The sequence below is a fragment of the Protopterus annectens genome, chromosome 11.part0 (genome assembly GCF_019279795.1).
Source record: "Protopterus annectens isolate FY-2018-M chromosome 11.part0, PAN1.0, whole genome shotgun sequence".
In the NCBI taxonomy this organism is placed as follows: Eukaryota; Metazoa; Chordata; order Ceratodontiformes; family Protopteridae; genus Protopterus; species Protopterus annectens.
Window position 1 is genome coordinate 1,111,048,732 of NC_056745.1, and position 17,790 is coordinate 1,111,066,521.

Genomic DNA, 17,790 nt, shown 5'->3' on the forward strand with positions numbered 1-17,790 from the left:
TGCTTTTGACTAGTTCATCCATGCTACTATATCACTTTTAATCTAGTTAAACACTTTTCCATGTTTATGACCCTACATCTGTCTGGGGGCCCTCTACTACATGACCTGGAAACCCCAGGGAACCTTGAGTAGATCACCCCATTACCTGTAACCTCCCCCATGGGTCCCCCCCATCCTCCTTTTGGGAACAGATAGGGAATGGCTCATTATACTCTCTGTCCTCAGTGGATGTGACATGTTGAACTGCTCAGCTGGTTTTATATTTCCCTACTTTCCACAACAAAAACATATTTTGTTTTTTTGTGACTTGGTATGCATTTTTGTTGTCAGACATTGTATGCTAGCTTGAGGTGAGGCACTATAGCAGGTATATTATTATCACAGGACAGCAAATACTTATTCATAGCTTGAAGGACATAAACACCTGAAAAGACCCCTTGTTTCACCTTAGGCCATCAGCTGAATATTAATGTATTTTATTGATTTATTGATTTATTGATTGATTGATTTTACTCAGTTGTTTACAAGGCAAGCCTATTGGACACGTGTCCATTTTCAGGGGTGCCTCATGAGTATTGTCTGGTAAAGTAACTTGACCATAGTGCCTTTTTTAGGCAAGGCTCAAATTCTAAACCTACCACCCTAGAACACAAAAAAGAAAAAAAAAACTAAGGGTAATGCTGCTCAATGCCAGAAGTCTCAACCTCAAGATGCATGCACTCAAAGCCCTTCTCAGTATGGAGAACATCGATGTCTGTGCTGTGACTGAAACCTGGTTCAAGGCTCCTGAGAGCACCCTGGCACTATCAGGTTTTACCTCATATCATGCGTTCCGGCCCCAAAATCCGGACCACACCAAGAAAGGAGGGGGGTATCCATATTCATCAAGAATACCCACACCTCCAGGTTGGTGGCAACGCATCGGAGACCATCCAGGTGCAATTAACCATAGGCAAGACTGCTCTGCAATTTGTAGCATGTTACAGGCCACCCTCTCAAACTCAGGAACCTCACACAGCTTTCCTGAAAACACTGGAGGGGATAAATGTATCTCCAAACACCATCATATTAGGTGATTTCAACTATCCGAATATAGACTGGGATCATTACTCAAGCCCCAACACTCTAGCCCAAAGGTTCCTAGAGTTCATAAACTCTAATGCCATGGAACAACTAGTCACCATCCCCACAAGAGGAGAAAACATACTAGAGCTCATCATCACGAACATGGGGACACAATGTTCAACACCGGAAGTATACCCCTCATTGGTGAGATCAGATCATAAACTAATCTCACTGGATGTCCACATCCCGCCCCCACCCCAGATAAAAAAGACCAAAGTGAAGAACTTCTCAAAAGCCGACTTCACACTTCTTAAGACTGGTGTGGTTTCTTTCAAGGCCCCCGAGCCAGCGGAAACCATTACTCAAGCCGCTGAATCACTTACAAATGCCTTCTACCAGCACCTCCAGGACTGCATGGATCAGGCAATCCCAAACAAAACAAAGACTCTTTGCACCAAAGGCAAGCACCCAGTCTGGTGGACCCCAGCCATAAACAAGCTCTACAATAAAAGGAGAAAGCTACTACAAGACAGAGCAAAATCCTTAAAAGGGAAGACACCCTTGATCATTATAAGTAAAAAACTATGATCACTCATAAAATCATCCAAGGCAAATTTTGAGAGAAAAGTTGCTAAGGACTCAAAAGACAATCATAAGGCCTTTTTTAGCTATGTTAGAAACCTGGGAGGAAACTCCCAGATATGCTCAGAATTAGTTCAAAATGATGTAAAAATCACTGAACCAACAGACATTGCCAACATACTGGCTGACAGGTTCAGTGCAAATTTCTACCCCCCCCCTCCCCACCAAAAGGAGAGATATCTATACCAGTGGATTGTAGCCCCCCAAACATCTCAGATGCTCAGGTGAAAACTGCTCTCTCCAAGGCGAAAAACACAGCATCTATGGGACCAGATGGTGTCCCCGGTTGTGTGCTCCACGAACTCAATGAGGAATTAAACCCGCAGTTAGGGCAGCTGTTTAATCTTAGCCTCACCTCAGGATCAAGGAGTGGCGTACGGCAACTGTGGTCCCACTTCACAAAGGTGGTGCCTCCACTGACCCTGGAAATTACCGCCCCATCAGCTTAACAAGCCTGGTCTGCAAAGCTATGGAGAGGATCATAATGGAACTCATAAATAAAGACATAGGGGACTTACAGACATTGGATCCAACTCAGTTTGGCTTTGTCAAGGGCAGATCATGCCTTTTAAACTTGGTTGACTTTTTCGAAATAGTCACCAAGGCCATAGATGAGGGCAAGGCAGTCCACACAGCCTACCTTGACCTTGCAAAAGCTTTCGACACAATACCCCACTCGGGTATCATTGAAAAACTCACCAGCTTAAATGTAAACCCATACGTCACAAGATGGGTTGCAAACTGGCTAAGTGACAGAACCCACAGGGTCAGAGGTGCTGGCGCCATGTCAGACTCCAAGCCGGTCACAAGTGGTGTCCCACAGGGCTCAGTCCTGGGCCCCCTCTTGTTCGGCATCTACTTTTCAGAAGTACAGGCAAACACAGGAGGATTATGGCTGACAAAGTTTGCAGATGACTGCAAACTGGGCGCCATAGTTGAAAACACATCAGACACAGATATCCTTCAGAAGGGTCTCATAGAAATGGATAACTGGTGCCAGAGCCATGGCCTAAAGTTAAACGCTAAAAAATGCATAGTCATACCCTTCGGGAAAAACAAGGTTACCCCTAGCTACCATATAGGTGGCAATCCACTAAGCACAGAAGAGGTTATCAGGGATCTGGGGACCCAGGTTGACAGTAACCTTTCGTTTGACACTCACGTTGCCAAAGTAGTTAGGAAGACCTTCTACATTGCCCACCTGATCATGAAGGGATTCACATCTAGATCAAGGGAGGTCATTGTTCCCCTGTACTCATCACTCATCAGACCGATGATTGAGTATAACGCCCCATTTGGAATGTATCTGACCCGACACCTGCAGCAATTGGAAAGGCCCCAAAAGTTCCTCACCAAAAGGATAAAGGGTCTCAAAAATATGTCTTATGCTGCCCGACTGAAGGAACTCCAGCTCTATTCAGTCGCATACCGTCTGCTCAGAGGTGACCTGTGCCTGACATACAAGGTCATGTCCAACCCGGAATTAATGAACATGCTCCACCTCAAAAAATCTAAATCCATCAGAACTACAAGAGCAAGAGACTTAAACCTTAACACGGTTATAAATAGGACATGCTGGAGGGACAGATTCATTACCCAGAGACTCCCTATGCTGTGGAACAAAATCCCTGTACATGTGAGGCAGAGCACCTCGCTGGCTTTGTTCAAGAGAAATCTTGAGCAATGGATGGGAGATCGCAGATATACCCCAGGGATTATCTCAGTGTCACTGCTGGACAGAGGCACGGCAAAATAACGGGCATAGTATCCTTCAAACTTAAGGGGTGGTGAAAGCCACAAAACTTTGGGCTAGGCTTATAAATGCCCTAGGGCAGATAGCCTAGTATGAACCTATGAACCTATTACAGTCACACAGCAGGCAAATGGTAGTCGAAGGAACCAGACTCTGTACCTCTGACTACAGGAAGGCACTTGTAAACAGCATAGAGCCTTAATCCTCTGCTAACTGCAAAACAATCTCTGCAAGACATTCATTCTCTGATGCTGTTTTAGCCAGTTCAGGATCAGGGCTGCAAGAAAGCTGCAGTGTGTTTTGGCAATCATTGTTCCCATGACAGGAAAGTGCTCCTGAATACAATGACATTATAAAACACTAGGTGACCATTTTCCAACTCCAATTTCCTGCTAGTTCTGCATTAGTTACACATCTAGAAATGAATTCAGTCAGAAGACCCTTCTCTATTTCATGACATAATAAAGCATGATACTTTACACATTATTTGTTTTTGTACCTATGTCTTAGCCAGGTACTGGTGAGAACTGTGACTTCAGAAGGAATCAAACCCATGATATAACGGTTCTTATGTGCAACTAGAAGTTATGCTATTGGACTCATGCACCAATGTCTTCTAGTAACAATCCACTATTATTAAATCAGGAGTATTTTATCATACTTTCTTGCTTACAGCACATACTCTCCCTTGAGTGCATTTTTGTGATTATAAAATGCACAATTTTGTTGTAACTTTCATGTATTTGTTAACTGCATAATATCAAACGGCCTGGTTTGTTGAATAATTGCTCAGTTGAACTCTGTAGTTCATCAAGCATGATCTTGTATTCTTCCAACCAGCTTCATAATATGTAACAAGGCTGTTTTATGAATAGAGGACCTTTGCCTGCGGTTTCTCTGCCTTGTCATGTGTCAGTAATGGAAAATGTACAGACAGAGTGATCTGTCCTATGGATTACTGAGTCAGCAGAGCTCTGGGTTTGTAGAGTATCTTGTATGTATATGCACCATATTTCTCAACTGTCTAGATTTTTGCAGAATATCCAGATTTTTGCCTCATATTTTTCTTCTGTTCCTCATAATATTTCTTTTTTTTTTGGCAAATCTCCAGGTGATCTGTGGCTTGAAGTCACTAAATAATGACATACATATGGGTTTCAGACTTTATATCCTTCAGAAAAGGCATGCTAACTCAAATCCTGTTATTCTAGCAACTTTCTAAGTTTATAATAGCAATATTTAAAAATTGTCCCTATTTTTAGGCCTTTGTTCCACTCCCCTCATTATTTCAGGCTTTGTCCAGATTTCTCACACTAACAAGTTGAGAGGTATGATATGCAGTCTTCTGTTACATTACTTTCTTGTATTCTTGCAAAATGCAGCTAGATGCTGTGTTTTACAAGACGTACTTTAAACTACATAGTTTATGGTACACTTGTGTTGGAGTCCGTGCAGTTATGGAACAGTTATAGCTGTTTACCTTACCCTCTAAAATATAACAAATATCGTTTGATAACAAAATTTAAAGTACTTCCAATAACTTAGAAAAAGGGAATACAAGATAGAGGGGTAAAGGTACTTTGACTGCATTTGATGTAAACATACAGACATATAAAGAAGACTGTGAAATATTGAACACTTTTAGTTGCCAAACATATTGAGAATTAAAACTAAAAGAGGTATCGCCATCCTTGTAGTGGGAGTTATGGCCTACAGTCTAATGAGAAATCTAGGAAATCAAGAGGAACCAAATAAAAAACTATGTAGCGTGCAAGCTTATTAAAATAATTTTAATCGTAAATCAAGTTGCAGGAATGTAAGGACTTATGTTTGATTCTCACGCAAGGAAACTTGTCAAGTCTGTGACTAAATATGTGGCTGAAATGGAAAAGATGTTCAGGACTGTCACTGTGGTAAGATAATGCAGCAAATGTTAAGATACAGGATTCTGTGTAGAATAAATGACTGTATTCAAAGAGGATTTTTGTTACAATAATTTAACATTGGTAAAGTGCCTTAAATATCACTTTAACGGTGGCAACAGCAAACAGAAATGCATGACATGAAGAAGAAACTGAAGATGGAGAGGTCTCCATGTATGCAAAGTGGGAAATGTTAAAATGAACATTATGTGAAATCTGTAGAAATATCATAAAGGAAATGAAACAGCAAAAGTGTGTTAATGGAAGGCAGGGCAGTGCTGATCACATACGTTTCTCAATTGCATTAAATAATTAACCAAACTCCTCAATATACCAGCAATCGCCCTGCATAGATTTCCAAAAGACCTTTGATTCCTTATATTGGGACTACATGTGGCTGGTTCTAGAGAAGCTTGATTTAAAGGGATGGTTCTTGTAATTGTGTCAGAAACTGTACATTGTCCCTTTGGCACAGGCAGCAATAAATGGATGGTGCTTAGAGCCCTTTCTATTGTTTAAGGGTGCCCATCAAGGTTGCCTCCGTCATAAAACTGAAAAAGGTCAAGAGGACCCTCTTTTGGTAGTTTTCAATAGTGGAGTTAAAGAAAACAGTCTACAGGTCAGGAAGGTGTTGAAGATGCAATGAGAACAAAGTAGATTACTTATCCATGTCATAGGACTGCCCACCTGTTAAAGAGAGCTAGTTTAAGGTACACTCTGCCATAATATCTGCATTGCAGAATTATGTACCCTCAATGAACAAGAAATGTTTTGGGGTTATAGGCCTTGCTAAATCAGAATAAGGTATTCCAAACAATGTAGTGGCCAGCTAAAACATGCTTTGCTTGTGTTTTGTTTCTTAATTTTTAGATATTAGAAAACTGTTTTTATGGATGTAGCCTCAACATGTCATCAGTATGTTGTTGGAATAAAGAAACTAAAAAGATCTTGACTTTGTGGAAAGATTGGAAGAAGGCTCTGGAGTATGTTTATGCATTGATGGCACAATCATTTATAAGTCACATAAATTATTATCAGAAAGGATAGATGGAAGATAAAATTGCTAATATATTATTTGTTACAGGTTATATGAAATATGTAGTGTCTTCTGTGAGGCTGTGCATACGGATACATTGTAGTTCAAAGATGAATTTTAATTATTTGTTGCAGTTTTTGTTTTGTGAGAATCAAACCTGTAACTTGTGTCTATGAGGTAAACACCTTCCCCATTAGTCTACCCTCCGGTGTTTCCTAAAACATTGAGCTTGACCAGGATGTGAATCTGGGACCTCTCACACTCAAAGTAATAATTATACCCATTGTGTTGTTTGCAGTTAATAAATCTTGTTTAAATAAAGTGGTTATCAAGAAAATGATATATAATAAAAAAAGTATGAGACATACAAATAAGACTAATTGCGATAGCACGTGACAGTGTAAAAAAACAGAAATGTGATATTTGCATAAATGAGAACATCTAGGGTTGCCACCTTTTCAAATGCCCAAAGTCGGACATTTTTGGTACAAACGTCAGATTTTGCAGGGTGAAACATACTCACGGCCAGTACAAAGGACAGAACTTCATTTTTTTGCCTAAATAAAAGCTTATTCTTATAGTATTTTAGTTGCTTATTCTGTTTCTTATAACATTTAGGTGTTTCAGATACAGAATAACTGTTTTATGCAACTATTACATAAAATATAGGAAATATTTTTGTCCTAAAATCTCAGGACATTTGCCATTTTTTTATTTTTTTTGCAGGACACAACTACCCAAAGTGGGACTGTCCCTCGCAAAGTGGGACAGATGGTAACCCTAAGAACATCACATCCAAGACTAAGGATGTTATAACTCCTCTATACTTGACCCTACAACAACTGGAGAGACCTCAGAGGTTTCTAACCAAGAAAGTTGAAGGTCTCCAAAACATGACCTATGGGGAAAGACTGAAGGCCCTGTGTCTGTACTCTATTGAGAGGTGACCTGTGCCTCACCTACAGAGTGATCTCTGACCCTGCCTTAATGGAAATGCTGCATGTCCACAAATCAAATGGGACAAGAGTCACTCGCTCCAGGGATCTCAACCTAGCTTGTGACATAAACAAAACATGTTGGACAGACAGATATGTCTCTCCGAGATTGCCACTCCTCTGGAATAAATTCTCACTTCACGTGAAGCAGAGCTCCTCAATTACCCTATTTAAGTGCAACCTTGATAACTGGATGGGAAACCGTAAATTCACCCTGTGGGTGGCACTTATGTCCCTCATGGACCCGGGCAGTTGGTGCTAATCACTGATTCGCTCTGCTAACAATAACCATCTAACCATGGTCAACTAGAGAACAAGGGTATTACATGGTTAGGCTTGTTAAGGCCCTAGGACCATTAGCCTAGTAACCTCCTATGAACCTATTAACCTATGAACTTGTGTAATTCCAGGCCTCTGCTAGAGGATGCACAAGCAGAATTAGACCACCTCACATCCTCTCCAGGGAAGGGTAACCAGGATCATTATTGCATCATCCTACCCCCTCCACCGACACTCCAGTGAACTGTAGTCCATTCTTAATCTAGAATGACTGGTAGCAAACATGGATCCATTGCCTGTCTACTAATGGGCTGGAATAAAATGCTTTCAGTTTTGGTAGATGCTCATTCAAAGAGAATGGAAGCGCATGTTAAGAATTTCTTTTTCAAAAGTGACTATTGAACAACAAAGTTTTATCATATAAAATATTCCAAAAATGATATTTTTTGATAACAGATCTTGATTCAGTAAAGTAGAATTTGCAAAATTTACAAAGGAGAATAAATTTCATCACGTACTTTCTGATTCCATTCTGTGCTCCAGCTAATGGCCTGACAAAGAGAGCTCTATGGAATTTGAATGAAGGAGTAAGGAAAATGAAAGATGAGGTTATGGAACAAAATTGCCAAGGTTTTAATAACATCTGATAAAATAACAAGTCTGTCTCCTGCAGAAATGTTTGTGTTGCAAAGGCTGAAATCTGCATTTGATTTACACCACATTTCAAATAAAATATTTAAAGAAATGGGCAGAGAAGATATTTTTTAAAATACCAAGATAATAAGTTTTGTGTCCTTAAGGTGAAGTCTATTTGTGCAACAACAAGTATTATCTTAAATGGATCTCAGGAGTAATTGAGAGTTGTTTGGCACCTGTGGTCATAGGTAATGGTTCATTTTTGTAGATCAGTTAAGAAGTTTACAGAGGCCACACTTGTCTGTGAACTTGAAAGAAACATGAAGGACTGCTTTAGCAGTGTACGTGTTCTAACATGTTTGTTACCAGAATCACCCGACCTAATGTGGAAGTTGGAATTATGGAACCCATACCTGCACATGTAAGGGGAAACATACATCTTCAGATTTCCCTGTTACTGCCTAAATACATGATTTATGGATGAAAATTATACTTCTTCTCACCTAAAGTGTTATTATAGGTTCATAGGTTCATAGGTTCATACTAGGCTATCTGCCCTAGGGCATTTAAAAGCCTAGCCAGAGTGTGTGTGGCTTTCACCACCCCTTAGGATGAGAATACTATACCCATTAGTTTGCTGTGCCTCTGTCCAGCAGTGATACAGAGATGATTCCCAGGGTAAACCTACGATCTCCCATCCACTCGTCAAGATTTCTCTTGAACAGAGTCAGTGAGGGGCTCTGCCTGACATGGACTGGGATTCTGTTCCATAGTGTAGGGAGTCTCTGGGTGATGAATCTGTCCCTCCAGCACATCCTATTTATATCCGTGTTGAGGTTGAAGTGTCTTGCTCTCGTGGCTCTGGTGGATTTGGATTTTTTGAGGTGGAGCATGTCCATTAATTCCGGGTTGGACATGGCCTTGTATGTCAGGCACAGATCACCTCTGAGCAGACGGTATGCGACTGAATAGAGCTGGAGTTTCTTCAGTCAGGCATCATATGACATATGTTTGAGCCCCTTTATCCTTTTGGTGAGGAACTTTTGGGGTCTTTCCAACTGCTGCAGGTGTCGGGTAAGGTACATTCCGAATGGGGCGTTGTACTCAATCATTGGTCTGATAAGTGAAGAGTACAGGGGTACAATGACCTCTCCTGATCTGGATGTGAATCCCTTCATGATCAGGTGGGCAATGTAGAAGGTCTTCCTAACCACTTTGGCAATGTGAGTGTCAAAAGAGAGGTTACTGTCAACTTGGGTCCCCAGGTCCCTGATAACGTCTTCCGTGTTTAATGGATTACCACCTATGTGGTAATTAGGGTTACCTTGTTTTTCCCAAAGGGTATGACTATACATTTTTGGCATTTAGCTTAAGGCCATGGCTCTGGCACCAGTTATCCATTTCTATGAGACCTTTCTGGAGGATGTCTTTGTCTGATGGAGTGTCAATTATGGTGCCCAGTTTGCAGTCATCTGCAAATTTTGTCAGCCACAATCCCCCTATGTTTGCCTGCACTTCAGAAAAATAAATGCTGAACAAGAGGGGGCCCAGGACTGAGCCCTGTGGGACACCACTCGTGACCGGCTTAGAGTCTGACATGGCACCAGCAACTCTAACCCTGTGTGTTCTGTCCTTGAGCCAGTTTGCAACCCATCTTGTGACATATGGGTTTACATCTAAGCTGGTGAGCTTTTCTATGATGCCCGAGTGGGGTATTGTGTCGAACGCTTTTGCTAGGTCAAGGTAGGCTGTGTGAACTGCCTTACCCTCATCAATGGCCTTAGTGACTGTTTCAAAAGTCGACCAAGTTCAAGAGGCAGGATCTGCCCTTGACAAAGCCAAATTGGGTAGGATCCAGTGTCTGTAGGTCCCCAATGTCTTTATTTATGAGTTCCATTATGATCCTCTCCATAGCTTTGCAGACAAGGCTCGTCAGGCTTATGGGGCGGTAATTTCCAGGGTCCGTAGAAGCACCGCCTTTGTGGAGTGGGACCACAGTTGCCGTACGCCATTCTTTGGGTACGTATCCTGTAGTAAGGCTAAGATTAAACAGCAGCCTTATGTGTGGGTTTAGTTCCTCATTGAGTTCGTGTAGCACATGGTGCACTCTGCATTCATCGAAGGCCCGTTTTTCTTCCCTAGTTCAGAAAAATGAGATTGAAGTGTTTATTTGGTAAACCTTTGTCTTATTACTTACTAGTGCTATATAGGTAAAGCATTTAAAGTTTCCAAAATCTAGGTTAAAACCCAAGTATTTTGATACAAAAGTTGCAATTATGCAGGAGTTCTTAGCATTAGAAATGATGTTGTATCTTGTATATGTGTCCTTAGATTACATAATTTTCTTGCAATACTGGAAGATGTCCCTAAATGGTGTAGGTATCTTGGAGCTGAACTCTGAATTGCACATCTTATAATGCAGTTGATTTCTGAAGCCAGTACAATCCAGTATGACTTTCTTGATGTTGCCACTTCTATGAAGTTTAGATCACATATTAAAACTTCTAAACCAATGAAGTTGTTTGACTTTCTCTCCTAGATATAATAGTTTGCTTCTGACTATAGGTTCGCCGGGCACTACTGCACTAGCAGCCAGACCTTACACATTTTATTGTCTCTGTGGGATTTTGAACTATTTTCTGTACCATTTCCTATTTATTTTTATTGTTTACTAGTCCACAGTATAATCTGAGGCCTAGTTGGAGTAATTGAGGGTTAGATGAGGTCCAGCACTCACCATTTAGTCTCCCAAATAGGAAATTTGATTTATGCTTAAAAAACAGGAACAAATAAGTGAACAGTGCACTTCCTAGAGAACTTTTCTATAAATACAACTTCTCATTTATCATTCAACCTATCTGAAGAGATTAAGAATTGTACTGCTTAGTGGAAGCCTGAAGCCTTGAACTGCTAAACTACCTATATTTCTTGTTGATGCTTGAAATATTATCAGTACAGAACAATACAGAACAGATTCTTGAAACTTTAACTCACATTTTACTTAACACTTTAGGATTTAGCCTTATATGCATTAGAACTGAGATTTGACAAGTTTCTTCTCAGAAGTGCTAAATACATTTTTTCTTCTCCTTCTTCTTTTTAGGGTACATTCCTTTTCTCAGTAATTAAATATGCTCCTCTACGGTACAACAAAACCTATGTTTACCCCTGGTGGGCAGAGGTTATAGGATGGATTATTGCCCTCTCATCTATAATGTGTGTCCCTGCCTGGATTGTCTACAAAGTCTACACAGGCAACGGTCCCCTGAAGGAGGTATGTGTAATGGAAGAGTGTTTCATAGTGGCAATGTGTCATGCATCACCATCTCTGTAAACATTGCTTGGAATTTGCAATTTTTTAATGAAAATTAACTCTTGCTTTGATTTTGACTAATGTGCTCACAAAATGGCATAAATCATTCTAATTTAACCTGTAAAATGTTGTGAATACCAACAAACTGAACTACACAATTTGAGGTCAACACCACGCTACCTGTCTGCACTCCGGTTTCATATCATTGCAATCCTATATAGTCAAGGGATACTATATGCTAGGGTTTCAAACTTAATTCATATACATGGCTATAATGCTGCCACCTCCATTAAACCATTAAATGCCTAGTGGCTTCTGACATTTGTGACATCTACAAAAGCGTATAGTTACAGGGATACCAGAGATGGCAAATGAGTGGTAGTTTAGCAAGGGAATGGGACTGTTAGATGTTACTGGCATACTGACTCGTATAGGCAGATTCTTAGGTTCCAGGGAATTGATTTCAAAGATGAGGTATTTATAATTAAATCATATTAATTAACATACCATAATGTCCATACATTTGATTTGTCATTAAAATATAAACCATTAGTTGCAGTAAAATGATACCTGCTTATATGACATATTTTAAAAGTTTAAAGAATAGTTAAATCAAGAAATTTAAACTTGTATAAGCATAAATAATAATAGAAAAGTTATAGAATATATATATATATATATATATATATATATATATATATATATATATATATATATATATATATAGCATGGAATTATTTAATATCATGTTTATGTGATATTATGTGTTTATGTGATAAGGAATATGGAGGCACCTTGTATGGCAGCAGCCTCTCTGGCTTCAGATATGCACTTTTTGTTTTTATATTGTACCTTGTGATTTTTCTATATGGTGAGTCCTCTTTGTTATAGAGTGAGCAGATGTGGTGGAAATTGCTCATGGTGTTCTAAATGGAATTATTTGCCTGTTATTGCCTGCTTTGGAACATAATTTTGGAGTGGTGGAAGTTGGGCCTGCAATGATCAGCTGAGCCGATACAGAGTGCAGGAATGGAATTTTTGTTGGCCTATAATAATAGAGTGATTGATCTTGAAATGCAGAAGATGGGGTAGGAAACAGTGAAGAAGATGGTCTACATGGTGGACTGTGAGGGTCAGTGGAATCGGATGGAAGGACTTTGGTGGTTGCTGGTGATGGTGGGGCCATTCGAGTCTGCAGGTAGAAGTAGTTGCAAAGACTGTGGATGGAGAGAGAGTCGGATATTACTAGGGATAGTGTAACCATTTGGGCCTGCAGGTAGTGGTGGTTGGAAGGTCTGTGCTGAAGAGGATGGTCAGACAAAAAGACTGTTTTAAATGTTGATGATGATGCATGAAGTTGGAGGTGGGGTAATGGAAGTTGCCCATGTATCGTGTTTGTTTTAAGCTTCTGGTCTTCGGTTGGCTCTTTATTGTTGCTGTTTTAAGTATTTGCTGTTTTCTGGCATATGTTGCTATATGTTATGCTCTGCTGTATGTTTTTTGTGCATGAGCTTGGAGGAACATAATTTTGTTCAGCTGTAACTTGGGTATGGTTATGGTTGAATGACAATAAAGTTTACTTTGACTTTTGACTTTGACTTATTTCTAACTGGTGTTAAAATAAAACAAGATACTGGAATAAACTGACTTAAGGGAAGAATACTATTTCTTAAACTAATGTATATCAAAATGACAATATTGTTACCACAAACAGGTCCTTGAGGACTTGGTGCCTCTATAGCCAATGGCATCTCATACTGTACTACAACTCCGACATCCTGAGTGCAAACTAAACCAGGAAGCCTGTGGTTTCCATGAGAATTTGTTCAGGCATCATTTTATCAACTTAGAAGTTGTGGACCATAACTAATAAAGACATTAAAGAATTTATTTGGGAGGAGAAGAGGACAAGAGTTAAGTGGCGGACATTGATTATCTCCATAGAACAAGGTCTTTAAGGTTGCCTTGTTTGAAGAGATATTTTAGAGCTGTGCAATTAAGGATCATATACATAAATTAAGTAGAAGTTTATAAGTTAAAGTGGACAGGAATTTTGTTAAAATGGGGTGAGGGTTCAAGACATAAGGGGAGAGTAGGATTTTGGATGCCGGTCCTGCCTTATGGAGAATAATAACCACAGAATATTATAGTCATAAAGTAGCAGAAAGTATTATAAGAACAAAGCCAACACAGGAATGGAGAAAGGGGATTTTACTGATAGGGATGATTGCAAGTACTGTTACAAAAATTAAGCAAGAGGGGTTAGAATTTACGGAATAAAATAAGCAAAGGAACTGAGGTTTGGGGAGGAAATAACTAGGGAGGGGAAGGTAATAGAGTGTTATGAGGTCAAGTTGAAATCTGAACTACATTTTAGAGAGTAACTTCCATAACAAGGATTTTAAACATATAATAGGAAATAAGAAAGGATGGAGATTGTTAAATAAAAGCCCAGCTCTTGTATTATTTTTACTTGAGTCTAGGACAGAAGTTGTATGGAGGTAGGGGGAGAGTGTGTGACATGGTACTGTGACAGAGCATGCATGAATGTTACTGTAAGAGAGTGCATGGAGGTAGGGGAACAGTGTGTGATCTGATACTGTGACTGAACATGCATGAATATTTATGGTAAGAGTGTGTAAGTAGTAGGTAGGGTGACAGTATGTGTCATTGTACTGTGACTGAACATGTGTGAATGTTTATTGTATGAGTGTGTATGGCAGAGTGCGTTACATGGTACTGTGATTGAATACGCATGAATACTTACAGTGATTTATTATATATGTGTGTCTGCATGTGGAGAATAACCGCTGTCTGATGTGTTAAGAATCATGGATGTTGGTGTGCTAGTGCTGTATGTATATACGTGTGTGTGTGTGTGTGTGTGTGTGTGTGTGTGTGTGTGTGTGTGTGTGTGTGTGTGTGTGTGTGTGTGTGTGCGCGCGTGTGTCTGTCTGTCTGTATGTCTGTATGCCTGTCTGTTACTGTGCACCTTGGTGTGTGTGTGAAGGGTCTGTGTATGTATACATGTGTGTCTCTTTGCCCTAGGGAGAGTATGTACCTCTGTGTGGTCTTCTGTTAACCTGCACTGTTTTCATGCCCAGGTCGGTAGGGGGCACAACTGAGTAATTATTTAAATTGGTAATGCAGAAGGCAAAACCACCAGCTGAAGCAATAATCCACCAGCGAGATTGAAACAATTTATTCGCACACTTTAAAAAAAGATTTGGAACAGAACAATGAGACAAGCGCTTTCGCCTGGTATATTCCAGGCTTTATCAAGTCAAACAAACGGAATAGTTACACCAGATTGTTTAAATAGTGTAAATTAATTGATCACCAGCTACAAATTAGCGTTGCTCATCTTCTTTTATGTTTAACCCCTAGTGTACCAGAAACTAAAAAACATAAATGTAGTCGAAAGACAAGGACAGACACAACTGTAACTAAATGAATTCAGTTAAATAATTTACAATTAATATGTTTTAAAAACAGAATTATCACTTTTTTATTTCTGATGGCATAAACATGCTGGTAACTTTGAAACTTTATCTGTTTACCAACATAAAATGCCGCACAGCAATCACACAGTGTGCGGCATTTTATGTTGGTAAGACGGATCGCAAGTTTCGCGAACAGATTTACCAGCATGTTTATGCCATCAGAAATAAAAAAAGTGATAATTCTCTAGCTAAACATATCTCTTGTTTTCCAGGTCATAGTTTTCACTTCATGGCAATAGGCCACATTCCTCCTAGTATTAGGGGTGGCCCTACTTCCCTATTTTTAGAGAATAGTGAAATTGAATGGCAATTTAGGTTAGACGCCTTTTCTTACCCTGGGCTTAATGAAAGTTGTAATATCTCCTGTATTTTGAAGTTGAAAAGTTATTTAAGATGACCAATTTATTTTATTATTTAGTATATATTATTTTATACATTTAAATAGTTTCAGTATTATAGTCCTCTTGGTGCCTTGTGCAGTTTTGATGTATTGGCCTCATTATATATTTATATACTTGGTACATCCAGGTATACCTTTAAATGAAAATGGAATAATTTTTAACTTTTATTGGGTATGCATACACCTGTTTAGTTTCTTAGGTTAGTCAGGATTTGTTTATGGCATGATTCCCTTCATTAAGGATTTTATCTACATGGTTACATTGTTTTGTTTTGTTTTTTATATATAATGTTTGTGGTATAATTTATGTAATGTTTTTAGGGTTTTTATACCCATTGTAGTACTTCCTATTTTTAACTGGTTATGCTTTTGTAATACGTGCCTTCTTGGAGAAACTCAGTTATGATGTCATTACGTTATACATCCATTATTTAAGAGTGTCCATCATTTGGCACATTTTTTAAACCTATTCTGAGGAAGCTACTGAAGGTTCAGTGGCGAAAACGCATTTGTTTTAAGTGAATAAAAGTTGCGTTAAGCTAATCTTTTGACATCGGAGAATTTCTTTCCCGTTTGGGCTTAAGGATACCAGCTTGTTTTTTTCCGTTGGTTACTTGGTTTTATTTCTTAAACTAATGTATATCAAAATGACAATATTCTTACCACAAACAGGTCCTTGAGGGCTTGGTGCCTCTATAGCCAATGGCATCTCATACTGTACTACAACTCCGACATCCTGAGTGCAAACTAAACCAGGAAGCCTGTGGTTTCCATGAGAATTTGTTCAGGCATCATTTTATCAACTTAGAAGTTGTGGATCATAATTAATAAAGACATTAAAGAATTTATTTGGGATGAGAAGAGGACAAGAGTTAAGTGGCGGACATTGATTATCTCCATAGAACAAGGTCTTTAAGGTTGCCTTGTTTGAAGAGATATTTTAGAGCTGTGCAATTAAGGATCATATACATAAATTAAGTAGAAGTTTATAAGCTAAAGTGGACAGGAATTTTGTTAAAATGGGGTGAGGGTTCAAGACATAAGGGGAGAGTAGGATTTTGGATGCCGGTCCTGCCTTATGGAGAATAATAACCACAGAATATTATAGTCATAAAGTAGCAGAAAGTATTATAAGAACAAAGCCAACACAGGAATGGAGAAAGGGGATTTTACTGATAGGAATGATTGCAAGTACTGTTACAAAAATTAAGCAAGAGGGGTTAGAACTTACGGAATAAAATAAGCAAAGGAACTGAGGTTTGGGGAGGAAATAACTAGGGAGGGGAAGGTAATAGAGTGTTATGAGGTCAAGTTGAAATCTGAACTGCATTTTAGACAGTAACTTCCATAACAAGGATTTTAAACATATAATAGGAAATAAGAAAGGATGGAGATTGTTAAATAAAAGCCCAGCTCTTGTATTATTTTTACTTGAGTCTAGGACAGAAGTTGTAGTTAGAAGTTGTATGGAGGTAGGGGGAGAGTGTGTGACATGGTACTGTGACAGAGCATGCATGAATGTTACTGTAAGAGAGTGCATGGAGGTAGGGGAACAGTATGTGATCTGATACTGTGACTGAACATGCATGAATATTTATGGTAAGAGTGTGTAAGTAGTAGGTAGGGTGACAGTACGTATCATTGTACTGTGACTGAACATGTGTGAATGTTTATTGTATGAGTGTGATTGAATATGCATGAATACTTACAGTGATTGATTATATATGTGTGTCTGCATGTGGAGAATAACCGCTGTCTGATGTGTTAAGAATCATGGATGTTGGTGTGCTAGTGCTGTATGTATATACGTGTGTGTGTATGTGTGTGTGTGTGTGTGTGTGTGTGTGTGTGTGTGTGTGTGTGTGTGTGTGTGTGTGTGTGTGTGTGTGCGTGTGTCTGTATGTCTGTATGCCTGTCTGTTACTGTGCACCTTGGTGTGTGTGTGAAGGGTCTGTGTATGTATACATGTGTGTCTCTTTGCCCTGGGGAGAGTATGTACCTCTGTGTGATCTTCTGTTAACCTGCACTATTTTCATGCCCAGGTCGGTAGGGGGCACAACTGAGTAATTATTTAAATTGCTCATCCAAGTGACACCTAGTCATACAGATTATTACAATGATTTGCATGAAAGGACAGTTTTATGAAGGGCGCCCAGTAACTGTTTTGAATGTATAGAGGAGTTATTAAAGTACAGCATTATATTTCACATATGGAATATTTAGTGTTGTACTGTTAATCGATTTGT

General features: G+C 39.3%; 1 protein-coding gene across 1 annotated transcript in view; it reads left to right on the forward strand.

Annotated features, from left to right (window-relative positions):
• Positions 1-17,790, forward strand: part of LOC122815716 (sodium- and chloride-dependent GABA transporter 2-like) — a 925,986-nt gene that overhangs the window by 902,413 nt on the left and 5,783 nt on the right. The window contains exon 14 of the mRNA XM_044088464.1: positions 11,432-11,602. Within this exon, the coding sequence (XP_043944399.1) occupies positions 11,432-11,602 (171 nt within the window). The remainder of the gene's footprint in view (positions 1-11,431; positions 11,603-17,790) is intronic.